Source organism: Chelonia mydas, chromosome 6, assembly GCF_015237465.2.
Source record: "Chelonia mydas isolate rCheMyd1 chromosome 6, rCheMyd1.pri.v2, whole genome shotgun sequence".
NCBI classification, from domain to species: domain Eukaryota; kingdom Metazoa; phylum Chordata; order Testudines; family Cheloniidae; genus Chelonia; species Chelonia mydas.
In genome coordinates this window covers 8,358,175-8,385,857 of record NC_051246.2, presented here as the reverse complement: position 1 = coordinate 8,385,857, position 27,683 = coordinate 8,358,175, and the positions used below count along the sequence as shown (strand labels likewise).

The 27,683-nt window shown below is 56.0% G+C and overlaps 2 protein-coding genes across 7 annotated transcripts; one reads left to right on the top strand and one right to left on the bottom strand.

Moving 5' to 3' along the window:
• On the top strand, nt 1-8,335 carry KAT8 (lysine acetyltransferase 8). 2 transcript variants are annotated; one of them, XR_005225344.1, is made up of 12 exons: nt 1-226; nt 1,122-1,196; nt 1,637-1,812; nt 1,997-2,050; nt 2,169-2,333; nt 2,604-2,693; nt 3,088-3,228; nt 3,631-3,724; nt 4,019-4,169; nt 4,481-4,635; nt 5,331-5,762; nt 6,822-8,335. XR_005225344.1 is itself a non-coding variant. In XM_037898989.1 (11 exons), the coding sequence occupies exons 1-11, from the start codon at nt 16-18 to the stop codon at nt 6,884-6,886; spliced, it is 1,377 nt and encodes a 458-aa protein (XP_037754917.1). In that variant the 5' UTR covers nt 1-15; the 3' UTR covers nt 6,887-8,335. The 2 variants fall into 2 exon arrangements, 1 of the variants encoding a protein (XP_037754917.1); XM_037898989.1 differs by lacking the exon at nt 5,331-5,762.
• Nucleotides 8,336-9,816: 1,481 nt separating this feature from the next.
• On the bottom strand, nt 9,817-18,979 carry PRSS8 (serine protease 8). Of its 5 annotated transcripts, XM_037898991.2 has the most exons (7): nt 18,579-18,731; nt 14,446-14,472; nt 13,273-13,435; nt 12,506-12,777; nt 11,952-12,118; nt 11,272-11,666; nt 10,635-10,768 (listed from the first exon to the last, which is right to left on the bottom strand). In XM_037898991.2, exons 1-6 carry the CDS (start codon nt 18,625-18,627, stop codon nt 11,289-11,291), a joined length of 1,056 nt encoding a protein of 351 aa, XP_037754919.1. In that variant the 5' UTR covers nt 18,628-18,731; the 3' UTR covers nt 10,635-10,768; nt 11,272-11,288. The 5 variants fall into 5 exon arrangements, with proteins under 5 accessions (XP_037754918.1, XP_037754921.1, XP_037754920.1 ...); XM_037898990.2 differs by having other exon boundaries at nt 9,817-11,666; nt 18,579-18,979; XM_037898993.2 differs by lacking the exon at nt 11,272-11,666 and having other exon boundaries at nt 9,817-10,768.
• Nucleotides 18,980-27,683: the final 8,704 nt, after the last annotated feature.

Genomic DNA, 27,683 nt, shown 5'->3' with positions numbered 1-27,683 from the left:
CAGTTCCGGCCTGTCATGGCGGCGGAGCAGGGCGGGGCAGGTGGCGGGAGCCCCCCCGGGCTGGACCCGCTGCGCGGCGCGGGCGGCGAGGAGGAGCGGGAGGCCGACGGGCGCGGAGCGGCCCGGCCCAGGCCCCGGCCCCCGAGCCCGGGGCCGCTGCGCGAGGCCGAGGTCACCGTGGAGATCGGGGAGACCTACCTGTGCCGGCGGGCGGACGGGACCTGGCGTGAGAGACCCGCCCCGCGACCCCCCCGACCCCGCCCCTCGCGATTCCCCCCCCGGAGGCGCGAGTCCCCCCCCCGACACTGCCCCTCGCGATTCCCCCCCCGAGGCGCGAGTCCCCCCGACCCCGCCCCTCGCGATTCCCCCCCCTCGTGGCGCGACCCCCCCCCGACCCTGCCCCACGACTCCCCCCAGACCCCACCCCTCGCAGTTCCCCCCCCCCCCCAAACCCAGCCCCTCACAATCCCCTCAGACCCCGATCCTCGCCCTGTCCCCCCTCCCCTCAGCACCACCCCACGCCCTTGTAATGGCCCCTGGTGTGAGCCCCTCCAGCCCTCCCCCATCATCCTCTGGCTCTCCCCATCCCTGTGCTGGTGCACAGAGGGGACCTGGGGTGAGAGACCAGCCCCTCTTGTGATACTTCTCGCTGGTCTCTCTGTTCCCCAGGACCACCTGCCATCAGACCTCCCCCACCCCTGTACCCAGCCATGTGCCCACAGGTCCTGGCATAAGGCCTTCCCCGTGCAATATGTCCTAGGCCCACCCCTGTTTCACTACACCAGTATAAACGAATATTAAGCGTCCCCTGTTTCAAGCAGTCGTGAGATTTAGGACATGCCTGCACAGAGATTTCATGGGGAAGCTATTGCAAAATAAGCCAGAGTGTAAATTTAAAGCGCAGCAATTATTCCCTGCTAGCTCCATGGGTGGACGCTCTTGTTCCGCACTAAGAATGCTCTCCCCCCCCCCCCCTCAGGGGGGCATGCCCTGAGTAGAGTGCTTGGTTACCCTTCAGCGGAACGGGGTTATCATTTTCAAGGGCATACATTATTGCACCTAACCGGTTCCTGCTCTCCACAAGCACCTAGGCTGGCGCTAACCTGGTGATTGCCTTGCAGACTCGGCCGAGGTCATCCAGTCCCGACTCAACGAGCAGGAGGCTCGGGAGGAATACTACGTGCACTATGTCGGATGTGAGTGCAGCCCTGAGTTCTGTTCCTGGGGGGAGGGATTAACGTAGGTGGCTGTTTATTAGGCGCACTACGGTAGTGCCTAGGATTGTGGCGGTGTTAATTCCTTTCCCACCGTAGTTTATGTTCAGTAACTGCCTCATTTTCACCTTTAAAATGAGTCTCTCACCCATACCCCCCAAATCGATGGAGAATTAGCCTGCAGAACTCCCCATTGCAGGATTTTCTTCTGTAGCATCTGAGATCTAAGGGTATGTCTACGCTGCCTGGCTTTGGGAGGGGTGTGGTTCCAGAGGGCTAAAACACCTGGGGGTCAGGACTGCTTGGTTCCAGTACCAGCTGTTGAGTGTTTGGGGACACGGTGAGAAAGTCCCTCTGCACCGTGAGGCTGGATAGATTTGTTCAAGGTTCCATCCTGTCCCCTTACCCAACCCTAACCACAGTCAACCGGCGTCTGGATGAGTGGGTAGATAAGAACCGGCTGGCCCTCACCAAGACAGTCAAAGATGCAGTGCAGAAAAACACAGACCAGTACATGAACGAGCTGTCGGAGCAACCCGAGCGTAAGATCACCCGCAACCAGAAGCGCAAACATGACGAGATCAACCATGTTCAGAAGGTAAGTACATCAGGGGGTGCTGTGTGGCAGGGATCGGGGTTGGGGGGGCTCAGTAAGGGGTGCTCTCCCCTTGCAGTCAGTCCTGAACCCTGTGCAGTGCTAGGGGTGGAAGGTTCAGTGAGGATTCAACTAAAGTCTGTGCTACGGCATAGAAGTTACCTGATAGTCTGCTGTTTTCCCACAGACATACGCAGAGATGGATCCTACCACAGCTGCCCTGGAGAAGGAGCATGAGGCGGTGAGTGCCCCTGGGGCAATGGCATGGCCTGGCATCTAAATGGACAGGACCCTGGCTCCTTGCTCTGATTGCTAACCTGGAGTGTCCTCCCTCCCTCCCTCCCCCTCCCCAATCCCAGATCACCAAGGTGAAATACGTAGATAAGATCCACATTGGCCACTATGAGATCGACGCCTGGTATTTCTCACCCTTCCCGGAGGATTATGGGAAGCAGCCCAAACTGTGGATCTGCGAGTACTGCCTGAAATACATGAAGTTCGAGAAGAGCTACAGGTACCACCTAGTAAGTAAGGACCAAGTCCCAGTATTGTCAGAGGTGGGGAGCCCAGGGCTGTGAGTTGGAGTTGAGGGGCGATGGTGTATCTGTTCGGGGAGAGGGGCAGCCGAGGGCTGGGGAGAGTGGGGGCAGGGTTGGGATTGAGGGGCCCCTGGCAGAGCTTTGGGTGGGGGAACTAACCCAGGGCTGGCATAGCAGGGGGCTGCGTGTGGGGATTGAGGGGCACCGGCAGCACTGTGTTGGCTTGGCCAGCGTCTGAGAGTTTCTCCGTCTCAGGGCCAGTGCCAGTGGAGACAGCCCCCGGGGAAGGAGATCTACAGGAAGAACAACATCTCTGTCTATGAAGTGGATGGCAAAGATCACAAGGTGAGGCAGTGCTGCTGGCCATCCCATGTGTGGCCACTGGGGAATTTCCTGCTACCACGGGACCTTCGTCCTTCTCCGAGGAGCCCAGTACGTCTCTGTCCAAACAAAGGCTGCAGGGCAATAGATCAGAACTCCCCATCTGGGCCTGTCTAGCTTGTCCCCACCTGGGGCAGGAGCACTCCTGGCATTCGGTTCCCCAGCAGAGATGCAGTCGCTCCGTCAGGGCCCACCTAACCCGTCCCACCCAGGACAGGATCGTCCCCAGCGGTCTGCTCCCCAGGGCTCCCCCGTTCTGGGCTCCCACTCCTTCCCTGTGGCTCACTGTTTGTCCTTGGTGCCCCAAGCTGGGCAAGTCCTGTGCTGTCTGATGATTGCTTTTCTCGTTCCTGCTCAGATTTACTGCCAGAACCTGTGTCTCCTGGCCAAGCTCTTCCTAGACCACAAGACCCTCTACTTTGATGTTGAGCCCTTTGTCTTCTACATCCTCACCGAGGTCGACAGGCAGGGCGCCCACATCGTCGGCTATTTCTCCAAGGTAACAGCCTGGAGCCCACGCTGAGGGGCCAGCATGGAGCATGGGAGCTGGGTTCTTCCTGTTTTCTTTCCCCGGCTCTGGGAGGGAAGTGGGGTCTAGTGGGTTAGAGCAGGGGGGCTGGGAGCCAGGACTCCTGGGTTCTATCCCCAGTTCTGGGATGGGAGTCAAGCGGATTGAGAATCGGAACAACCTTTTGTCAGTTTGCACCAGTCCTCCCCCATTCTGCAGCGATTTTGGACAGATCTGAGTCATCTCTGAGCCCAGATGTGGAAAACTGTTTTCCCCCTCCTGTGCCAGTCCGTGCCCATCCCCTCTCCACCTCGCTGCCCTGTCCTCCCCCACTCCTAGGAGCTCCGTTGTGGCTCTGCGGTAACCTTGTGTCTGTGCATTCTTTGTGCTCAGGAGAAGGAGTCTCCAGACGGGAACAACGTGGCCTGTATCCTCACCCTGCCCCCCTACCAAAGACGGGGCTATGGCAAGTTTCTCATCGCTTTCAGTGAGTAGCCCTGGTGTCTGCCTTTGTTGTGCTGTCGGCCACGTGTGCAATGAGTTGGTACGTTCTCGAATGGGAGTAACTGGCTTCCCTCTTCGGCAGCCAGGAAGTGAACTCCCTGCTGCCCCGTATAGGAGATCCCAGCAGCACAGGGTGGGAATGATTTCTGTCCTGAGACGCCCCTCTCCCCCCAACCTCATTGCACTCACACAGTTCCTGGAGGGGAATGGGGTAGGGTCCCTGCATGCCAAGGCTGGGGGCTCTGATCTCTCCCCACCCCCTTCTCCATGCCCGTAGGCTACGAGCTGTCTAAGCTGGAAAGCACGGTGGGCTCCCCAGAGAAGCCCCTCTCGGACCTGGGCAAGCTGAGCTACCGGAGCTACTGGTCCTGGGTGCTGCTGGAGATCCTGAGGGACTTCCGAGGGACCCTGTCCATCAAAGACCTCAGGTGAGCGAGGGAGCGGGGCAGGGGGGCAGACCGCACCAGGGACTCGGATTGGAGAGCACGCCCCGTTGAGCCCTCCAGCCCTGACTGAGAGGGGAGAGCGCCCTCTGCTGAACCCCGCCCCACTCTCTGCAGCGCAGTACAGCGCCCCCTAGCGCTGCACTGGGGCCCGCTCTGCCTGCGAGGGGCTCGTACCCCTGACTGAGCCCCACACCCGCAGCTGTGTTCTCCCCTCCAAGCCTTGAACCAGCCCTCCCCGTTAGCACTCAGCCCCACCCTGGTGCCGACGCCTCTGCCCCCCCTTTCTCGTGCAGCCAGATGACCAGCATCACTCAGAACGACATCATCAGCACGCTTCAGTCCCTCAACATGGTGAAGTATTGGAAGGGGCAACACGTCATCTGCGTCACGCCCAAGCTGGTGGAGGAGCATCTGAAGAGTGCCCAGTACAAGAAGCCTCCCATCACAGGTACTGGGTGGGGAATGGGACATGGGGCCTCTCCCCGCTGGGGGGCGCTGGCTCTGATCCCGCCTGAGGGCGGGCGACTGGCTGGGGAGTGGGACAAGGAGCTTTCCCCCACTAGTGGGCACCAGCTCTGATGCGGCCCTGAGCTTGGGGGGGGGCGCGACTGGCTGGCTCTTGGGGGTGGGGAATGGGACATATAGGGCCTTTTCCCCTGGAGGGAACATTGCCCCCTTTGGAAAGGCTGTTGAGGTCCCTGGCATGTTTCTACTCTGCGTGCGGCGGCCCAGAGAGCAGCGAAGCAGCATTAAACCCAGGGTTGTGAGTTCAATCCTTGAGGGGGCAATTTAGGGATCTGGGGCAAAAATTGGGGATTGGTCCTGCTTTGAGCAGGGGGTTGGACTAGATTGACCTCCTGAGGTCCCTTCCAAGCCTGAGATTCTGTGATTCTAAAGAATCGCATAAGTTCATACTCATCTCCACACAAACCAGTCCTTAAGCCCAAACACAATGCAGCCCTGTTAGAGGCCAGGGTATACACACCCCACTGAACATTCCTTGGCTGCGTTCAGGTTTCGGGCTTCTCTTGAAGCAGGACATTGTTTTCCCAAGGGCAGGTGACAGGCACATCGGGTTATGTAACCAGAGGCTGGGAAAACGGCACTCTCAGCAAGCCAGCTCTCCACTTCCCTCTCTCCCAGGGAAAGCTCCAAGCTCTTCGCCGGCTGCAAATGCAGGGATCGCACACCCTTCACTGAAATGCGACCACTCTGGGGTGGGACTTGCTGGCTAACAGCAATGCTGCACAGCTCACCCAGCTACCTCTGGGCTTGAAATGACAAAGTGGGATTGAAGGAGGAAGAAGAGGATGAATTTTGCTTGGAAACTGGACAAGAGACACTGATTATCCTGGAATCCTCTAATGCCATTGAAGAGTTGTGGAGCGGCTGTTAAACAGCTGGCACACCAGAGATGGCTGCATTTCAGTGCCGGGTGAAGCATGCCCCTGCAGTGTTGCTGTTACCCAGCTGCCTCACCCCAGAGCTCAGATCTGGGTGCGTGCTTCCACTGTGTTCCAACACCGACTGCTTTCCCATGGGTGCAGTTTGCTTCCCTGCGGTAACTGGCTGAGGGTTTGTATAGAGAGTATTTTTGGGGGTTCTTTATAAAATCACTGGAATAAACCTCTACTTGAAGTGCATTTACACAGCAGGCTTAATGAGAGTCCACCACTTCCCTGTAGCAGCCTTTAAAGAGCCAAAAAAGAATGGAGGGCTGGAGAAAGTGAGAGGCGTAAGGAGCGTGATCTCTTTAGCTTATCGAAAGAAGACTGAGCGGTGATTTGATCCTGGTGTAAAAGTACCTCCCGGGGGAGAAAATGCCGGGTGCTTACAGGCTCGTTAATCTAGTGGAGAAAGGCAGAACAAGAACCAAGGGCTGCAAGTTAAAACCAGACACATTCCAATTTGAAATAAGGAACCAGTTTTTAACAGTGCAGATATGAACCTTTGGAACCAACTTACACTGAGAATGGACCATCCTGACCTGCAAATCGCAGACCACAGAACCTTGCCCATCCACTCCTGTAATAGCTCCCTAACCTCTGGTTGAGTTACGGAAGTCTTCAAATCAGGATTTAAAGATTTCAAGTGACAGAGAATCCACCGTTGACACTAGTTTAAACCAGCAAGTGACCCACTGCCCCATGCTGCAGAGGAATGCGAAAAAACTCCAGGTCTCTGCCAATCTGACCTGGGGGGAAATTCCTTCCCGACCCCAAATATGATCATCCCTTAGATCCTGAGCATGTGAGTGAGACCCACCAGGCAGAAAGAATTCTCTGTAGTAACTCAGAGACCTCCCCATGTAGTGTCCCGTCACCGGCCATTGGGGATATTTGCTGGTAGCAGTTGCGGATCGGCTACATGCAGGCAGTGTCATGCCATCCCCTCCATAAACTCCCCAGGGCAATGGTGAAATGTCTGTTCCTTAATGGCTTCCAGTCCACACCAGGGGCTTTTCTTGAGGGTGCTTTAGTCGCTGGGTTTGACACAGGGGTGGGTAACAGGCTGAGAGTTGCTGGCTGGTGCTTGAGTGGAGATTGGATGGGCCCTTCTGGCCTGAGAGCAATGGAGGGTGGGGATGTTCATAGATTCTGTCAAACTCACCCCCTCCCCTTTTTCCCTCCTCAGTGGATTCCATCTGTCTCAAGTGGGCACCCCCCAAACACAAGCAGGCCAAGATCTCCAAGAAGTGAAGGAATGGTGGGACACAGGAGTCCAAATGACCCCTCAGTCACATGAGGATCTGGTCTGCACCCCGCCTGACCACAGAGCACCGGAGCAAACAACCAGCTGGAAGGGCTGGACGTCGTTCATTAGGCCAGCGGCGATTGAGCAGGGCTGGTGTCCTGTCCTGTCGCATCTCATTCCCCTTGAGCGTTGCATGGCAGAATAGGCCCACGGCTGAGCTTTGCTCTCCCGAACAGCTCTAGTAAAGGGGGTTCCCTGCACCACTGCCAGTGTCTGCTGCCCGGCTAGTCAGTTGCGTGCTGCACCCTGGTCAATATCACCTTGGTGGACTGGCTAATTTGTCGGGGGGTGCGGTCTGCTGGGCAGCCAGCAGTTGAATCTGGGGCAGGAGGAGGTACTCAGCTGGCAGGGGAGGGGGGAGAGATGCCCAGGGTTGCTAATGGCAGGATGGCACTGGGTGTTCTCTGCTGGGCAAACACTCCCTGTCCAGTTGATCCCCTGGGCTTGCAAGATAGGGAAGCGGCACTGGGGGAAGGTACTGGGACAGCTGCACCAGGAGGCTGGAACAGGGCAGGGGCAGTGTGAGAGTCCCTTCTAACGTACATTTGGCTCTGCCACCGTGCACCTCCTGCCCTGAGCCGGGGTCTCGAGGAGGGGGGAGCAGAATGCCAGAGCCCTGACTTACCACCCCACACACACATGCCACCGATGTGCCCCAGCTGCTGCAGGCAGAGCCCACTCTGGCCATGACGATGCCCCTTCTGCTAGGCCTCCTTGATGTGGGCATCTCCCCACTAGGATCTCAGCTGGGTCCCTTCCGGAACCTTTCACGCCCCAGCTGCCAGCCTGCTGCTGGGGTTCTTCCCCCCGACCTGCCCCTTTGGCTTGCACTCCTTAGGCCAGGATTCCCTTCACCATCCAGTGCTCCCCCTGCCACCTGCCCCTCCTGCTCCTGGCATCTCTGTCCCAGTTCTCTTGTCCCACCTCCTCCACGGCTGGGATCCCTCCCTGATCTCCCATTCCAGAGATCCTGGGATCCCCACAAGGGACTGGAGGAAAAGCAGGGCTGTGGGAATGTCTGCTGAGTTTGGCTGGTCTCAAGTCAGTTCTTGAACCGCACCCCCACAAAGCCAAGCTCTGCATGGGGCAGATGTGTATGGGATTCTCCCAGGGCTGGGACACCCCAGTCTAGAGATACACAGAGGATACTGTCTCAGGCCTCTTCCCTCAGCACCAATCTCACACTCCTCCAATCCCGAGGCTGGTGCCACCAGCTGGAGGTGCAAGTAAGCGTTGCTGCCGGGGGGCTGGAGCGTGGGGGAACGGTTGGCGCCAACAGCCCCCAAGCCAGTCCCCACAGCTTCTCTGTACTCCTACTCGCTGCCTACAGGTGTATTTTTTTCTGTTTTAAGAAGTGTATTTTTCATAAATAAAAAGGAAAAGTGTGAACAGCCCATGTCTGTCAGGAAGTCTGCCGGGGAATGGTCACACACAGGGTATGGTGCACAGTTTAGCAGGATTGCCCCGGGACGGGGAATCCTGGCAGGTGCACGGTGTGGGGAGAACAAGCTTGGAGGGGGATCAGGGAGGGATCCTAGCACTGGGGCACACAGGCTGGGCTAGGGATCCAGGCAGGTGGGAAGCACAGGCTTGGAGGGATCCTGGCAGTGTGGAGGCCACACAGAAATTCATTCTGCGCTGTATTTAGCCTCCCCATCTCTGTCCCAGCCACTCCCCTAAGAGTTAAAACCTCCCCACACCCAGCCAGCTCAGCGCAGGTGCCTCCCCACCGAGGCGCCTCTCCCTGACCCTGCCAGCAGGTTCGTTGGAGCACATCCAACCCGGATTCACCGAGTGTATTAGCACTGCCCAGCCCTGGATTAACTGTTCCCAACACCCAACCTCTTGGCCAGCAAACAAGCTTTAGCCAGATTTGGCCCATCCTTTGCTTTGTGGGGCAGGGCTCCTATAACTGAGTTCTGGGTGTCCGGACATCTGGGTTCTAGCCCCAGCTCTGGGTGGGAAGCGGGGCTGGGAGCTTGGATTCATGGGTTCTAGGCCCAGCTCTGGGAGAACATAAGAGCAGCCATACTGGGTCAGACCAAAGGTCCATCTAGCCCAGTGTCGTGTCTTCTGAGAGTGGCCAGTGCCAAGTGCCCCGGGGGAATGAACAGAACAGGTAATCATCAAGTGATCCATCCCCTGTCACCCATTCCCACCTTCCAGCAAACAGAGGCTAGAGACTCCATCCTGGCTAATAGCCATTGATGGACCTATCCTCCATGAATTTATCTCATTCTTTTTTGAACCCTATTATGGTCTTGGCCTTCACAACATCCTCCAGCAAGGAGTTCCAGAGATTAACTGTGCTTTGTGCGAAGAAATACTTCCTTTTATTTGTTTTAAACCTGCTGCCTATTAATTTCATTTGGTGACCCCTAGTTCTTGTGTTATGAGAAGTAGTAAACAACACTTCCTCATCTACTTTCTCTACACCAGTCATGATTTTATAGACCTCAATCATATCTCGCCTTAGCTGCCTCTTTTCCAAGCTGAAAAGTCCCAGTCTTATTAATCTCTCCTCATAGGGAAGCCGTTCCATACCCCTCATCATTTTTGTTGCCCTTTTCTGAACCTTTTCCAATTCCAATATATCTTTTTTGAGATGGGGTGACCACATCTGCACACAGTATTCAAGATGTGGGTGTACCATGGATTTATATAGAGGCAACATGATATTTTCTGTCCTATTATCTATCCCTTTCTTAATTATTCCCAGCATTCTGTTCACTTTGGATTCCAGGGTTGGATGCCAGGGTTCTAGCCCCGGCTCTGGGAGGAGAGCGGGGCTGGGAGCTTGGATGCCAGGGTTCTAGCCCCGGCTCTGGGAGGAGAGCAGGGTTTAGTGGTTAGAACAGCACAAAACCCTTTTTTAAAAAAAACCAACAGAGCCTTTCCCATAATACAGGGCTAATACCCTCTTTATTAAACCCTTCATCTGGAGTCAAACAGCCCTTCCATACCCCACCCCTGATTTAGAACAAGGAGGAGGTCTGGCCTTATGCCCCAGATAAAAGATAGGCAGACACAGTCCCACGTGCTAACAGTCCCTTGCTCACGCGTGTGATGAACTCCGATCCCTTTAGAACCTGCCCTCACTCAGTGACTCTCCAGAGGCAGAAAAACCAGCTCTGCTGGTGCCACCTGGCCCAGCCCTGGGGGTTCGGCTGACGTTAGGGAGCCGAGAGTGTCCTGCCAGACGTGTCACATTAGAGCCCATCGGCTTGACTCACGCCAGGACTGAAACCCGGCTGTTTCTGCGTGACACAGGTGTAAGGACGAGGGGAACGTTTCCCAGAGCACCCCTCTTCTGGGGCCAATCTGCCTCCTCCCAGAATCCTTTGGGGACAGCCACAGGCAAAGGGCTGCCAGGGCAGGTACCCTGAAAATAGCTTTGTGGGGAGGAGAAGTAGGGGGCAAAATCCAGTTCTACTGGGGTATCTGCCACCAAGTCACTACGACAACAATGGCGGATCCCGTGCCCCCAAGTTCCCCTCCCCGCCTTGCATCTCTACACTTGGGAGTTGGAGAGGGTGGGGTTACCCAGCCTGGACCAGGCTCAGAAAGGCCCAGCAGAGCAGCCAGGGGGCCAGGAGATGGGCAGCCGCCCTGGAGCACAGCCCTTCCTCAGAGACTGGCTCCAGATCCACCCTCACGTCGCTCAGCTCCACTTCTGGGACGGTCTCCTTGATCCAGGCAGCATGGGCTGAGGCGCGGGTATAGACGCCGGGCCGGTTGGCGGCCCCACATGCATCCCCCCAGCTCACCACTCCGGCTAGCAGCCAGACACTACCCACTTGGCAGGAGAGGGGTCCCCCGGAGTCGCCCTGGAAAAATCAGGGTGGGAAGAGGGAGATTGGGAGCTTGTTAGGCTGCCCTTGGCGGTGTCGTGGTGACAGAACCAGGCCTGGGAACAGGGGTCGGGGAGCTGCCTACTGCTAGGGCCCTGATTCTCCCAGAGTGGGGCCCTGGGGGGGTCAGAGGGAGGCTGGAGGGGTTGCGTGACCCCGGATGCCAGAGCGAGGCTCAGGGGCTGGCGTGAGCCTCCATCCCAGAGCGAGGCTTGGGAGAGGTTTGCAGGACCCTGTTGGCCAAAACTTAAGGGGTCTACAGGACCGGAGGCAGAAATGATGTTGCCATGAACAGGGCTGCTGCCAGCTCGGTGCCCTGGTCATGACAGAGCATCACAACACAGGACACAAACGGGGACAATAAGGGGATGGGGAGGGAAACCAAGTCTTTGAAATCTTGGGACCATCCTGCTGAGTTTGGGAGGGGGGCAGGATGCCCCTGGACTGCCATCGGGGGTGGGGTCTCATGCTGAGCTGACCTTGAGAGTAGGGGGCGCTATAGGGCAGGGAGTACATGAAGTAGCAGACAGAAGAACAGCAGGCTGGAAGCGAGGACGTGGGAGGTAGCGTGGTCCAGTGGCTTGTTGGGGGAGATTGGCCGGGGCCAGTCAGGATGGGGCTGGATGCCATCATAGGGGCCAGGCCGACGGGTGGTGTTGGGGCACAGCCCCTCCTCCGAGACTGGCTCCTGATTCACGCGCACGTCGCTCATCTCCACCGCCGGGATGATCTGTTTAATCCAGGCTGTGTGGGCCGAGGTGCGGGTGTAGATGCCAGGCCGGTTGGGGGACCCGCACGCGTCCCCCCAGCTCACCACCCCAGCTAACAGCCAGGCATTGCCCACACGGCAGGACAAGGGTCCCCCGGAGTCACCCTGGAAGAACAGGGTGGGGAGAGGGAAATGGCATTAGGAGGGGGATTGGTGGGTGAAGTGGGATACAACTGGCTGGTTACGACAAAGCTTAGCCATGGTGGGTGGAGCCTGGCAGAGTGGGGGTGGGAGCCTTGAGGTTAAAGGTCAAGGAGTGGCACCTAAGCCCAGAAGAGACGGGAAATCTACAGCCCAATCATTGGGCCAGTGCTCATAGTACCCAGGGCTGACTCCCAGTAGCCCCACCCTTAGTGCCATGGACAGATGGACCCCCAGCACCCCGCTCACCTGGCAGGCGTCCTTCTTGCCCTCGGCGTAGCCCGCACACATCATGTCGTCCTGGATCACGTGGGGATCCGCTGGGTTGGCGTTGATCTTGTAGAGGCAGCGGCAGGTCTCCAGCCCAATCAGGGGCACCTCCAGCTGCTGCAGGGTTTTGGGACTGGGCAGGCTGACTGCATGGGGGGAAAGAAATCAGCCAAGTCCGGGTGGGCAGCTGACTCCTCAGTCGGGGGGGGGGGGGGGGGGAGCCACCAGGGGGCGCTGTGGTGTGGGGAACGGGCCAAGAGACTCACTCCACAGCAGCCCAGGCTCTAAGCCAGGCTTAGCGGGGACGGGGGAGTGATGTGAGTCCAGATCCCAGAGCGAGGTTCAGGGGCTGGTCGGGCCCTAAAATCCTCCCTGCAGTGTCAACTGAACACACAATTCACCTGCACTTCCTCTCCAAAATTGTTGGCCGCTGTTATCCAGCTGCCCCACCCCAGACACAGCTGCATCCCCAGGTGCGACATCATTACCCGGCTGCTTCGCCCCAGAGGTGGCTGTGTTAACCCTTCACTCACCAGAAGTAAGCACATTCCCCCAGCCAGTCACGGTGCAGGTCATGCCGCTGGGGAAGCTGACGGAAGCGGACGGCAGGCAGATGGGGCGAATGTTACGCGTGTAGGAGACGGGGCTTTTCAATTTCACCAGCGCAAGGTCCCCGCCGGAGCCCTCATCCGTGTAGTCGGGGTTCTTGATGGCCTGCTCCACCCCAACCACCACGATGTCAGCCAGGAGGTTGGACAGCTGGAAGGCTCCGAGCGTCACCTCATAGTCGGCGATGGGGTTTTCCCTGCAAGGTGGAGGAGAGAGACATAGGCCTTCAGCAAGGAGAGAAGCCAGCACCTCAGGCTGCAGAAAGCTTCAGCTAATGGGGAATCTCCCTTAGATAGCAGCAGTGTAGGGGCAAGGAAACATGCCATGCAGGGGCGGATTCTATGTTGTGGAGGGTAGAGGTACACATCCACATTGAGAGTGGGGTCTAGTGGGTTAGAGTGGGACGGATATGGGAATCAGGACTCCTGGGTTCTGATTCTATCCTCGTTCTGGGAGGGGAATCTAGGTGGTTAGAGATGCGAGGGTTGGGAGTCAGGACTCCTGGACTCTAACTCTGCTTCTGGTAGGAGAGTGGGGGCAGCTGGGAGTCTGTCCACAGAAACCCAGTCAAACAGGTTTAGGGTCAGAAATGGATGGAAGATACAGGCTCCTCCTGACTAGCCCCCCCCAACCCCGGTAACACTCAGAGCCTGGCCCAGCCCAGATGACCCCCTCCGTGCCCTGTACTTACTGTGGGAAGCAGTGCGCTGCAGTGATCACCCACTGGGGGGAAATGAGGGAGCCGCCACACACATGAGCACTCTGAAAATTCAGGCTGACCTGCCAAGGCCACTGCCCGGCCTGCGCATCTGTGCCCCCCACAATCCGGCCCATGGAAACAGATCCACATGTTCCTGCAGGGGAGCAGAGCAGCAGTGAATGAAGCAGAAACAGCCCCTTAGTCTAACCACTAGGTCCACTCCTCTCTGAGAGCTGGGGCTAGAACTCAGGAGTCCTGACTCCCCGCTCCCCCGCTCTATCCCACTAGACCCCACTCCCAGCTGGGAACAGAACCCGTGAAGCCCACGTTTCAGCCCCAAACATATTTTTGTTTGTTTTGGGGTTTTGGTTGCTCAGCTTGTCCACAAACACCTCTACATTTTCTGTCGAGAACAGACTTTTTTGAAGAAGAAAAAAAAACAAAACGTTTTGTTGAAAACTCAATTTTTGCCATCAAAAAAGTTTGGAGACCCTCTTCACCACAACTTCCCAACACAGATGTAACCCAGACGAAGGGCTTGTCTACACTTGAAACGCTACAGTGGTGTAGACGCTACCTAGACCAATGTGAGAGTCTCTCCCGTCGCTGTACTTAATCCACCTCCCCGAAAGGCAGCAGCTAGGTCAATGAAAGAATCCTTCTGTCGACGCAGTGCTGTCTATACCAGGGGTTAGGTCAGTTTAACTATGTCGCTCAGGGGTGTGGATTTTTCACGTCCCTGATGGAGGTAGTTGGGTGGACCTAACTTTTTAATGTAGACCTGACCCCTAAGGGAGGATAGATGTTCATTCCCTTTCCCCTCTGGGGGGCACCGTCATTCCCGTCAGTGGCTGGCTCACATATGAGGTTAATGAGCCTACAATAGCTGCAAGTCAAGGGAGCTGCTCCCTTAGCTCTATTGGTAGCAGCTCATACCTTAAACGCAGGAGATGGTGGGCTCAAATCCTCCTCCCATCACTATGGGGGCTGGTTATACTGAACACAAATATCCCCTAGAGATGCTGACACATGGCTACACAAATAACCACTGAGGAAAATGACACTGGCTGAATACATGACTGAAGGGCGGGTTGTGGGAAAATGATCTGGAGGAGAAAAGCGACCGGCTGCCCGTACGGGCCGCATTCCCAGCCAGATCTTTACCTGATTGTCCGGAGGTCTCCTGTACACCTGTTCAGAGGAGGAAAAAAAGGGGCACCATCAGGAATGCATCCCAGGACAACACGCATCAACACCAGGGCCACTGAAATGAAGCATCTCAGGGATAATTGGGAAAGGGGCATCTCCATTTCTGCTGGGGGAATAGATGGTCAGATTTCCGGGATAGGGCCCACACAGTAGGCAATAATAAAGATGCTGATATTGCAATCAAGTCATAGCTAAGCTCTTCCTACTAAATTTCACTCCCCTCCCAGAGCCAAGGGTAGAACCCAGGAGTCCGGACTCCGAGCCCACCCTGCTCTAACCCACTAGATACCTCTACCTTCCCAGAACCAGGGCTAGAACGCAGGAGTCCTAGCAGACGGAGGGAAGAGCGCCACCTTCTGAGCCGGGAACACCAAGGCCCCTGGGTTTCTCCGAGCTGTCCACGTGATACAGCACAGCCCCTGGGCCAAGGCAGCCGCGTCACTGCAGCCTGGCAGGGTTATTCCCTTGGGCCTTGTCTCTGTCTCCCAGCCCGTGCCACCTCCTTTCCCAGGAACTGCTCCCTGTTTAGAGGAAGGGCCCTGGTCTGCCAGCGTCATTCCAGATTCTTCCGCGAGTAGGCAAGTTGTCAGTTTCACTTCTCAAGGCTCTGTCTGACTCAGGGGAACGGGACACAGGGACTTTTCCCTCTACGGGGCGCTGGCTCCGATCCAGCCCCAGGGCAGAGCAACTGACTGCCTCAAGGCAGTGGTGAATGGGTCACGGGGCCTTTACCCTCTAGGGGGAGCCAGCTTGGACCCGTATTGCTCTAAAACCACCCAACCCGATGTCCCATTCAGTGAAGCGAATTTGACAGGTCTCAGCCCAGTTCCCAGCAGGCCACAAGAGCCAGCCTCAGCCAGGGGCTCGATGGGCCATATACACCCATCTTCTTCGCTCCCCACAGAGAGGGTGCTTCGGATTTAATATCACCTCAAGTGACCTGCATTAGCCTGGGACCCAGTCATGGACCAATAGGTATTTGTGGCTGTCTGTCCGCCCAACATTCCTCCAGCCTGAGCAGAGAGGCTAAATATAGAGCCAGACCTGCAGGACAGGTTACTTCGTTACTTCTTCTGCTAGAGGAACCTGGGCCAGCTTCAGAGACACTGGCAGGGGCAGTGGGAGCCTGGCTCAGCCCTGGGACAACATTAGACATGACCCAACCCAACCCACAGGCTGTACCTCCACTAGGTTCTGTGCCGTTACCCCAGGGAGCCACAGCCTTACACTGGGCGTGGGGGCAAATCAGAAGGCTGGATTCTCTGTGCAACCCTAGGACGGGGGCCAGGCTCACACAGACCTTTGCTCACGTACCTCAGCCATGGGAACATCTCCCATTCCCTGCTCCCCTGTCCCGAGCCAGCCAGTTCCCCCTCCCTGGGGCCAAATCTGAGCCAGCACCCCCTAGAGAAGAAAAGCCTCCTGTCCCATCCCCTGCCCCCAAGACTCAGCCCGCCACAGTATGCATCCGATGAAGTGAGCTGTAGCTCACGAAAGCTTATGCTCAAATAAATTGGCTAGTCTCTAAGGTGCCACAAGTCCTCCTGTTCTTTTTGCCCCCACCCTGTGGCCGGATCAGAGTCACTGCCCCCTAGCGGGGCAAGGCCCGGTGGCCCATTCCCTGTTCCTGGCCACCCAGAGCCCTGTTGCTTGCTGCATTCAGAACTAGGAGTAGACAGAGCCTGCTGGGGGGTTGGAGGGGGAGGTCAGGTGTTCATGTCTGTAGTTTACAGCCCAGGTGCCGCCCAAGCTGACCACAGACACTCACACAATGCAGGGGCTGATGGGCCATTTGCTGGTGTGCCTTGGGTTGCAGGGCCTTTCACACAGTGTCTGATTACAGGGAGTTTCAGGTGAACCTTAGGGAGTTTCACAGCCTCCCAAATACTGTTTGTACAAGGAGACAAAGGGGACTGGCAGGCTCAGGAGGTCTGGCAATGGGGCCTTTCATCCATATCCCTCTGCTCCAACCCACTAGGCCCCACTCCCCTCCCCGTGCTGGGAATAGAACCCAGGAGTCCTGACTGCTAGTCCCTCCTGCTCTAACCGTTAGAGTTCACTTCCTCCAAAACAGCTGGGAACAGACCCCAGGAGCCCTGCTGGCTTCTGATTTCATGCAAACCTTTCCAGCCAGACAAAACCGTTTCCTAAATCAGGATTAACCATTCCCCCGCACACATACACACAAAAACCTGGATAACTCAGACCAGGGAAACCTGCCCTGCAGGAATGTACAAATCCTCAAACCAATCAACTGGCAGGTGCTTTTCACTCGCATCACACCCACCTACCACACAAAGCACACACATCCTGCAGAAATGCGCATACACACTGCGTGACACACCCACCCACCCCTGTAACAGTACACAAATGTCACCGGACACACACACAGCGCATACCACACCTGCAACACAACCCAGGCATCACACCTTGGAACACACCCCACTTCACCCCACCACACATGGCTCACACCACGCAGGCGTCACACAGACACACACAACACCACCACCACATCCATCACAAACACCCACCCCACATACAGGATCACACAGACCCACTCACCCATAACCCCCCCGCCCCACACACAGGTGATTTTCAGCCCCATGTTGCGCTCCTCCCCAGAACAATTTGCATAGTGGGGGCGTTGAGCGCCATTGAACTCTGTATATAATGGAAACCACTTGAAGCCAGGGGGTGCGGCAGCACAACCAGCACCCCTAGTTCCAGCATCTATGGCCCTGGGGCACCAAAGGGCGCCCCGAGACCCAGTCCCGCCCAGGTCCCAGCCCCGCAGCGCCGTGCAGGGCGGAGGAGCTGGGACCTTGAGCTGGGCGACCGGGACAGATAGAGGGACTTGGAGAAGGAAGGAGCAAAGGAAAGAGGGGAGGGGGGAGAAAGAGATTTGGGGAGAGGCAGAAGGGGGGGGGTTGGGGAACCAGAGAAGGGGGGGGTTGGGGAGAGGCAGAAGGGGAGGGTTGGGGAACCAGACAAGGGGGGGTTGGGGAGAGGCAGAAGGGGGGGGGTTGGGGAACCAGAGAAGAGGGGGGTTGGGGAGAGGCAGAAGGGGGGGGATTTGGGGAACCAGAGAAGAGGGGTTTGGGGAGAGGCTGAAGGGGGGATTTGGGGAACCAGACAAGGGGGGGAGTTTGGGGAGAGGCAGAAGGGGGGGTTGGGGAACCAGACAAGGGGGGGAGTTTGGGGAGAGGCAGAAGGGGGGGGTTGGGGAACCAGACAAGGGGGGGAGTTTGGGGAGAGGCAGAAGGGGGGGTTGGGGAACCAGACAAGGGGGGGAGTTTGGGGAGAGGCAGAAGGGGGGGTTGGGGAACCAGACAAGGGGGGGAGTTTGGGGAGAGGCAGAAGGGGGGGTTGGGGAACCAGACAAGGGGGGGAGTTGGGGAGAGGCAGAAGGGGGGGTTGGGGAACCAGAGAAGAGGGGTTTGGGGAGAGGCAGAAGGGGGGGTTGGGGAACCAGACAAGGGGGGGAGTTGGGGAGAGGCAGAAGGGGGGGTTGGGGAACCAGACAAGGGGGGTTTGGGGAGAGGCAGAAGGGGGGGTTGGGGAACCAGACAAGGGGGAGGGAGGACAGGGGTCGAGCGGCCCCGCCCGCACTCACCCAGGCTGAGGAGGAGGCAGAGCAGCGCCCCCAGGGGCGCCCCCATCTCCTGGGCGGGCGGCGAGGGGTCCCGCGGGCCGGCTGGCGGTGCTGAGCGGCGGGCAGGTGCGCTGTCTCCACACGGGCGGGGACACTGGGACGCGGCGCTCGCTCCCTCCCCTTTTCACGGCGCCCCGTGCCAGGGAAGCCGCCCAACCTGCTGCTCAGGGATCCACCTCCCGCCCGGGCCCGCCCCCGGCCCCGCTCCGGCCGCTCGGTCACCGCCCCCCGCTGTTATTGTAGGGTCTCTCAGTACACGGCTCTGTTATTGTAGGGGCTCTTATACACTGTACACGCCGCTGCTGCTTTATTGCCGTGTCCCTGATTGCACTGTACGTGCTCCTTATTTAGGGCCTGTCCTTGCCCTGCTCTGTTATTGTAGGGTCTCCCCTTGCAGGGCACACACTGCCTTGAGATTTGTAGGGTCTCTCAGTACCTTGCACACATTGCTCAGTAGCTGTAGGGTCTCTCCTTCCGTTGCACATGCCGCCTTGTTATTGTGGGGACTCCCATCAGACGCCTCTGTTATGGTAGGGTCTCTCGGTGAGGCCCGGGACATTCCTGGCTCTGTTTTCACGATCCATTAATGTGAGGCTGACTCACTCACCTGGGCCGGAAGGGAAAAATTGTTTCCTGCCTTGATGCACGTGAGCCATGTCCCGCTCACCTCATCAGCACCCCAGGGCTGGGGCCCCGCTGCATGGGCAGGGGGAGGGGCAGGGTCACTACTGACAGGCCAGCCAGGCCCTCCGTCCCCCTCCCGCAGCCCTGCCAGGCTGCCTGGGGCCCTGGGCCCTTAGCACTGTGCTGGGGAGGGAGTGGGGGAAGCTGGGTGGGCGGGCGAATCGGGTGTGGAATGTAGCATGTATGTATGAACGGGATGCGTGTGTGACTGAGGGGTGTATGGATGAATGGGGGTGTGGATGAATGGGGTGTGTGTGAATGCACTGTGTATGCATGAATGGTGTGTATGTTTGTGAATGCAGTGTGTATGTATGAATGGAGGCTGAATGAAGTATTTATGTATGAATGGGATATCTGTGTGTGTGAATGCAGTGTGTGTGTGTATGAATTGGATGTGTGTGTGTTTGAATGCAATGTGTATATATGAGTGGGTATGTGTGAATGCAGTGTGCGTGTGTGCATGAATGCGGTGTGTGTGTATGAATTGGATTTGTGTGTGTCTGAATGCGGTGTGTGTGTATGAATGGTGTGAGTGAATGGGATATGTGTGAATGCAGTGTGTGTGTGAATGCAGTGTGTGTGTATGAATTGGATGTGTGTGTGTGTGTCTGAATGCAGTGTGTGTGTATGAATGGGATGTATGTGTGTTTGTGTATGAATGCAGTGTGTGTGTGTGTGAATTGGATGTGTGTATGTGTGAATGAGGTGTGTGTGAATGCAGTGTGTGTATGAATGCAGTGTGTGTGTGTGTATGAATTGGATGTGTGTGTGATATGAATGCAGTGTGTGTATGAATTGGACGTGTGTGTGAATGCAGTGTGTATGTATGAATGGGAGAGTGTGAACGGGATGTGTGTGTGAATGCTGTGGGGGGACGGGGGAAGAGCTGCTGGTGTCAGTGTGTATGTGATGTGTGCAGTTCCTTTCCCAGGGCCCCTGGGCTGGGTGCAGGGAGGGAAGGTGCTAATTGGGCTCAGCAGGGGGTGGGTTGGCTCTTTTCACACCTGCCCTCGGGATGAAAGCCCTGATCCATGGGGAGGGGGATCCTTCAGACCCTCCCCCACACCCTACTTCCTTTGGGCTGGAGCGTGTGAACGACCTTAACACTGGGACAGGGAGTGAATGAAGCTATGAGGTCAGGGCTGGCCCCACCGCTCCCGTGTGGCGCTAGGGGGCGCTGTGCTGCGGGCAGCAGGCTGGGTGCCTTCTCCTGGCTCCCCCTAGAGTTTGACAGTATCTATTGCACCTACTCCCTTTTGGCAACTGCAACTTTGCTGGCGACCGCAACCGTTACGCTGGGGCAACCCCATTGCGGTGGCATGTCTCCTCTAGACCAAAACAGTCTGCTAGTGTGATGAGCTGGGTGGGTTTATCCTAGGTCAGGAAGGGTGTGGTGAGTGTGCTTGTGGTTTTCCAGGGCATCCAGCCAATTTGAAAGCCCACGAGGCAAATGCACAGGTCGGTAAGGGGAAAGCCAAGCAAATGTGTCGTTAAATGAGCTGTTAAAATCGCCTTCCCCTGGGATGAACACCGTTCAACTCAACTAACTGGACTCAGGGGTGTGTGGGAACTAGATACGAGCTTTTCACTTTTAGGAAAGCTGGGGGGATATGTGACAAGGCCCCGTATCCTTCCCCCACCCCCAACAACCAACCCTGGCAGGGTTACCAACCCTCCAGGATTGTCCTGGTGTCTCCGGAATCCAAGATTAATCTTTCATGAAAGATTCTGTCATGTGATGAAACCTCCAGGAATAAATTAACAACCCTACCTCTGGCCCAGCCAAGCCCTCCACACTGGGGCTGGATCAGAGCCCATTCTCCCTAGAGGGAAAAAGCCCCATCTCCCATTCCCTGTCTCCCTAAGCCAGCCAGTCCCACCAGCCTAGGACTGGATTGGAGCCAGGGCCCCCTGGAGGGGAAAGGCCCCATATCCCGTTCCCCACCCTGCAAAGCCAGCTGCTAATATCTTCCCCCACTCTGGGGCCTTATTGGACCGCTGTCCCTAGGTTGAAGTCTCTGTTCTTATCTGCCTCCAAGCATAAAGTCTGGAACAGGTGAATAGGTAACTAGTTAGCGTCATTGGAGCCGGTTTAGCTGCCCTTGATAAGTGAGGCAGGAATGCACTCCAGTGGCTTTTATCAAGCAGTGATCTGTGAAGAATGTGACATTATCTAAGGGGGATGGGGGTATGAATAGTTGCCAGGGAATGAATGCACACAGGTTCCTGCAGCGCTTCACACGGACAGGTGACACACAATGGCTGGGCACACACACACAGGGCCCCAGGTCCTGGCCTCTCTGAGTTTCGGTGGCTTGAGTTTATGGGCTGGAAAAACTGATCACGGATTTGGCGTTGGGGGCTGAAGAGGGCAACCCTGGACAAACTCGCACGGCCAGCGCAGAGTGGAGTCAGGATGCCTGGGTTCTGTCCCCAGCCTTAGGCCTCGGAGGGGAGTGAGGTCTAGTGGGGTGGATCAGGGTGGGGCTGGGAGTCAGGATTCCTGGGTGTTATCCCCAGCTCAGGGTGGGGGGTGGGATCTAGTGGGTTAGAGGAGCAGGGCTGGGGTTTCTGGAAGGGGAGTGAGGTAGCGCAGGGGGAGCTCGAGGTACAGGACTCCTGGGTTCTAGCCCTGGCCCTAGAAGGGGAATGGGATCTAGTGGATTAAAGCAGGGGAGGCTGGGAACCAGGATTCCTGGGTTCTACTTCCAGTTCAGTACATTTTCTAATCTTCCTGATACCTCTTATCACTGGTATCAGAGGCAAGGCCCTGCCTTCTCGAATTACTTCCTTTTTAATTCATCTTTATAGCTTGATTCATTTATTGGCCTCAGAGCAAATAGCCCTTTCGGGAAAGCCAGAGAAGAGAAAGAACACACACAGCACTGGCATGGCATGGACATTGCAGTCGGGTAGGGGGCAGTGGTGAATATAAACACAAATATGCCCAGCCAGTGCAGTAGGGGGCAGTGGACCCTCCTCCCTGCACAGCCACTAGGGGGCAGCGGGGACAGATATACACCCCCCACCCACCCCAAAAGGAGCAGCTGCCCTATCTCAGCCCTGCTGGGAACTGACACCCACCTCAGCAGGGTAGCAATGCCCCAGTGACACTCTCCCCATGACCCATGGCACCCACCCCCTCCCATGGTGTAACTGCTCACCATCACCAGCAGGAGGGGGTGGCAGCACCAGGACTGGCTCCCCCAGACACACACACCAAGCCAATGTATTAATTCCCGCCTCCACCCCAGGGGCAGCCTATGTACAGGGAACTGGCCCTTTGCTACCAGAGTGTTGCAGCGAAGACTGCCATACAGGGATGGGTCACCCTGCGTAGAGATACAGCTGCCTCTGGGAAGGGACAACTGGATAACGGCTGCCCTGCAACACCACACCGGGATGGCTCACCAGGCACTCAGATGCAGCCGCCTGTGGGGCTGGGCAACTGCTGTGCTGGGCAAGCCGACAGCTCTCTGACCTGGTCCCCAGTCCTCCTGTCCCATCCATCCCCGGCCTCCAGTCACCTGCACTGCATCACATTCCCGTGACTTGGCCCTTAGTCACCAGGGGACAGCTGAGGAATGAGCTGGTGTCCCAGCTGCCAGGGTTGACGTGCAGGCAGCTAACAAGTATCTGCCCACATCACGCGGCTACATAAACAGCCAGGCTATATCCGGGTGAGTCCTTGGTCAATCGCTGGGCGTGGATTCCCCAACAGCAGGAAGCTTGTGATTACCCCAGGGCAGAGCATCCTCACTGCCAATAATTGAAGGGTTAACGAGGCTGGTGGCTTAAAGGACCAGAAACGCAGTTGCCTCTGGGGTGAGACATCTGGGGAACAGCTGCGCCGCATGGGGATGGCTCACCGGGCGCTGAGCACATTTCAGACAGAAGCACGTTGAAAATATGGAGTCACCTTAGATTTAGCGGCTTAGACAGGCAAGGCTCCGTGGGGCCTTGGATCTGGATTGAAGCTGGTGCCCCCTAGAGGAGAAAGGCCCCAGGTCCCTGTTGAGGACGAGGAGTTAAAAACAGACATAACACAAGAACAGGGAGTGGAAAACAGTGCCTCCATATCTCAACATCCCATTCCCTTGAGCCATCCAGCCACGCAGCCAAAAAAAATAATTTCCCCCCCAGGTCAGATGGGCAGAGACTCTGGGGGTTTTCACCTTCCACTGCAGTTTTAAACTCGTGCAAATGGTGAATTCTTTGTAATTTGAAGTCTTTAAACCATGATTTGAGGACTTCCGAGACTCAGCCAGAGTTTAGGAGCGGGGCTGAGCAGGGGTGGGGAGTAAGGTTCTGTGGCCTGCAGGGTGCAGGAGAACAGACTAGATCATGATGGTCCCTTCTGGCCTGTGAGTATGAGACAGCCTAGAAGCACACAACGCCCTCCTATCCACCTTTTCTGTCATGCTGCCCCCTGCTGGCCTTTGAGTATATTGGTCACTTAAAGCATGTCGCTGGCCTTCTTCATTTGTCCTACAAGCAGGTCCCTCTGTGTATGTGGGTAAGTCACAGCCCTGCGGAATTGTGCTCCAGAATCTCAGCTTTCCTTTGTTACAAAATTATGTCTCCCGCCCTCAAAATGGAAAACGTAACCATTGTAGCAGTGGCTGCCTGAGTCTGCAGAGAGCCTGAGCCAATTATCTACCAGGTGTGAACCACCCCAGCTCATCTGAATAGCATTGTTAACTTTGAAAACTAATGATGAGCTTTAAAGTTTCAAGCTGAATAACACTTTACTCCAACTGCAGTAGCTCTACTCCTTGTAAGTAAGGGCAGAGACTAAGGCACCAGGTGGTGCTTCCTAAAATAAAATCCAACTCCAAGGCCTCTGCTCGCAACTGACACAGCCTGAAACCAACCAGGACTACAACTCAGAGGCAGGTGGGTTCAGGGACAGGGTAGGCGGGCAGTGTGTGTGTGGAGAGGGGTGAAGAGGAGTGTTCCAGGTGTATTAGTGCAGCCTGAGCAGAAATGTGAAGCCATGAGTGAGAGGCGGCAAATTGTCCCATTTATACAAATTATGTTAACTCTGAAACCTAATGGTGGTTATTTAAAAGTCAGCATTGCTGTAAGGGATAAGGGGAGGTTAAGGCAGGGAAGAATGGTGGCAGCGGGGGGAAGGAGTGATCAACGGGCACTCAGAGATGGGTGACACCCCTTCAGGCAGTTCAGCAGAGGGATGTGAGGTTTCCCCCTGCTCCACTGCCCTAGCTCCCATTTATGAAGTGCACCCAACTTCCTGAGCCGCTCCTCCAGCTGGCTAGAAGCAGCTGGAGCTATTGATGCCCACCTGGAGCCAGGCTCCTCCACCCTGGCAGGCCAAAGCCTCCCATCGGCAGGGGCGGGGAGGGGAGAAAAAACAAGGCCCCGGTGGGGGAGTGTGTGAGAGAGAGAGAGACAGTAGCTCAGGAGTAAATGTCAAAAACTGACGTGGGAGGGGGCTGTCAGTCAGGACTCCTGGGTTCTATCTCCAGCCCAGTGGAGTACAGTGGGGTGGAACAGGGGCTTAGCAAGCAACAACCTCCTATCCCAGCCCTCAGCTACCCTCTTCCCCCGCCAAAATCTGCCAGTGCTCCTCAATCCCAGCCCCCCCATGCTACCCAGTCCTGGGCTCCCCGCTCCCAACTCACACAGCCTTTGCCACTACTCAAGCTCCTCCCTCTCCAATCCCTCCATGCACCCTCCTCATTCCATGGAACAGCCTATTTGCAACCATCATCCATAAGAACGGCCATACTGGGTCAGACCAATGATCCATCTAGCCCAGTATCTTGTCTTCTGACAGTGGCCAGTGCCAGATGCTTCAGAGGGAATAAACAGAACAGGGCAATGTAGGGTGATCCATCCCCTGTCGTCCAGTCCCAGCTTCTGGCACTTGGAAATTTAGGCCACGTCTCCACTACAAACTTATGTCGACTCAGGTGCATCGGCACACTGCCCCCGCACTTGGCTCCTGGTGTCGGTGGTGGGCGTACTCATCTGGAGTGCTCGCACAGCCCTTCTTGCTGTCCACCAACTCTGACAGAAACCTGGAGCCTGCGCAGCTCTGCACTATTGTCATGGGTGTTGCAAGCACAGGGTGCATGATCCTGGTGCATCTGCGGAGCCACAGGAAGAACTGAACTAGTGGGGAACATGACGATTCCTTGGAAGACGGTTTGCTGTGGGACATAGGGACAACCAATTTAAGGTGGTTGGTGGCATTCCCAGAGCAGCTGCAGATGGTGGAGCACCGGTTCTGGGCCTAAGAAACAAACACTGGGTGGTGCGATTGCATCACAGTGTGGGCTTGGGATGACTGGCAGTGGCTGCAGAAATTTCAGATGTGTAAGGCCACATTCCTGGATCCGTGTGCATAGCTGCCCTCCAGAGCAGCGACCCCACAATTAGATCTGTACTGACAGAGGAGAAGTGTGTGGCGATTGAATAGTGGAAACTTGCAGTGCTGGATTGCTACTGGCCGGTCAGGAATCAATCTGGAGTCAGGAAATCCACTGCAGGGGACGTTGTGGGGCAAGTGTGCAGGGCCATTAATCACCTCCTTTGGTGGATCCCCAGGGATGCTTCAGTGACATCAGTGCGGGCTGGTCAGGAAAGGTGCAGGACGCTCGCATCTTTAAACTCACAGGATTATTCTGAAAGCGGCAAGTAGGGACTTTCATTCCCAATCAGTAGGTTACCATTGAGAATGTGGACAGGCCAATCGTGACCCTGGGGGACACAGCCAACCCCTTGATTCCCTGGCCATACAGGGATCACGTCGACAGCACCAAGGAATGATTCAACTACCGGTTCAGTAGGTACAGAATGACAGTTGAATATGCTTTTGGTTGTTTGAAGGGTCGCTGGCATTGTTTACTCACAAGATTGGACCTCAGTAAGAAAAATATCCTAGTGGTTATAGCTGCCTGCTGTGTCCCACATAACGTATGTGAAGCAAAGAGGGAAACATTTCCACTGGGTCGGAGGTGGAGCAGCCGTCTGCTGAATTTGAACAGCCAGATACAAGGGCTATTGGAATAGCTCAATACAGAGCTATAATGCTCAGGGAGGCTTTGAGAAACCATTTTAAACAGTGAGCCAGGGCAGTATGGTGTTTGTTCTAACATGCTCTACCTGGCCCTGCTCTTCTGTGGCCTGGTAGGAGTCACATGGTGATTGCTGTATGTGTAGAGATATAACACTGTCATTACAACTATCAATCTTGTTCGTGTGAGTTGTGTGACATCCAGTTACAGGTAATTGGTCGCCTTCAGAATGGCTGAGCACGCAGTAGCATATGTGTTGCACTAATGAAGACGTTCCAAAGAACAGAATTTTATTTTAACAAAATTAGTGCAAAAAAAACCCCAAAACACCCCAACCACCACCAAACATGCAATTTTAAAACAAATACATTAAAAACTTAATAAAACACGTTTTTATACACCTTTGTCATTCACATCCTTCAGTAACATCAGGTTGTAGCATCATACCACTTGCTACCCTGGTTAGCGTCACAGTATATAACAAGAGGACAGAACTTATGCAGGGAAAGAACATTCAGGTCCATTTCAGCTATCCATTCAACCACCGTGGCTTTCACAAGCCCATGTATGTGAAGCTGTGATTGTCTTTAATAGTCCCTGGGGTCAACTAATAGGAACAGGGAGGTCCTGATCTTGAGGTCTCAGTGGGCTGCAGAGGGAGGCAAGCCCGGGACTGTTGAATCGGCAGGTCCACCAGAGTCTGCAGCATCTGTGTTTGCTGCCAGAGAAGCCCTATTATGTCCTGGTGCATCTCCCTCTCCTTTTCCTGCTGGGACTCCTGGGCCTTTCTCCTGTCCACTCTTTTCTTCTCCAGGCTGTCCACACGGTTCATCCTCCAGGCTGCTCATGGTCTGATGCCGCACTGGTTTGCTGGATCTCCTGGAACACATCACCCCGAGTCCCCTTCTTTCTCCTCCTCCTCCTCTGGCTCAGGCATTCCACGGGCGTGGAGGGGGAGACCCAGAAGGTTGCAATGTCACACACAGGTAGCACGGTCAGCGCACGCGCTAGAGAAAGTGAAACTTAAGATGCTGAACTCACTCCCCTTGTTCCCCTGTCCACACTACATTCTCATTCCTGTGTGGGATTATTTGTGCATGGCACCAGTCACTGCATCAGCCATGGCAGCAGGGGAAATGAGGCAGGAATTGCTCATGTGCATGATTCTATAGCGTAGAGCACTGGCACCGAACACTGGCACCGTTTTCCACAGACGACGGTGATTTGAGCTGATCTCTCGCTGCTGAGGGTAACAGAGGCAGAGAGAGTACAGCTGATTCTGCCCAGCCCTGTATGCTGCTAGTCTGTGTGCTGCAATGGTGCCTGCTGAAGTTATCGCGGCCTGGCGTTGGAAAGTCTCCTATCGTGGAGGAAGAAATAAGGCAGCCTTCCGCAGAAACGTGGGGCCGAGGGTTGCAGAGTACCTCCATGGAAGATCCAGCACGATCTCTCAGGACAGTTCCAGGGTCATCCCTGTGTATGTAAGCAAACTGCTCCGCATGCCCTCACGCCTAACTCTGGAGAGGAAGGAAAAGCAGATAGCAGCCCTGGACCACAACCTCGTCTAGCACAAGTAAAATTAATGAAAAGTCAAAAGATTGTGTCCTGTTCCTTTACTGGGGGAAGGGGCATCCCAATTATGGAAAATTAATCTACACATTTACCCGAAGTTCCTTTCCCTGCGTCAGGCTCGCCTGTGCTCCACTGGCTGGATTGCAGTGGTGTCAAAACCAGGTCCTGGGGCTGGCTGCATAGCTGGATCCCCAGTTGCCCATCCCCCATACTCCTCTTTCTTGTCCACCACCTCCTCCTCG

Excerpts from the sequence above, each read along its gene's own strand:
- KAT8 (XM_037898989.1), top strand. The coding sequence starts at position 16 with ATGGCGGCGGAGCAGGGCGGGGCAGGTGGCGGGAGCCCCCCCGGGCTG. Across the intron at positions 3,229-3,630 it reads TCGTCGGCTATTTCTCCAAG|GAGAAGGAGTCTCCAGACGG; the intron begins GTAACAGCCTGG and ends CTTTGTGCTCAG. Across the intron at positions 3,725-4,018 it reads CAAGTTTCTCATCGCTTTCA|GCTACGAGCTGTCTAAGCTG; the intron begins GTGAGTAGCCCT and ends CCATGCCCGTAG.
- PRSS8 (XM_037898990.2), bottom strand. The coding sequence starts at position 18,627 with ATGTGCAACGGAAGGAGAGACCCTACAGCTACTGAGCAATGTGTGCAA. Across the intron at positions 12,119-12,505 it reads GGGGAATGTGCTTACTTCTG|TCAGCCTGCCCAGTCCCAAA; the intron begins GTGAGTGAAGGG and ends CCCCCCATGCAG. Across the intron at positions 11,667-11,951 it reads GCAAGAAGGACGCCTGCCAG|GGTGACTCCGGGGGACCCTT; the intron begins GTGAGCGGGGTG and ends CTGTTCTTCCAG.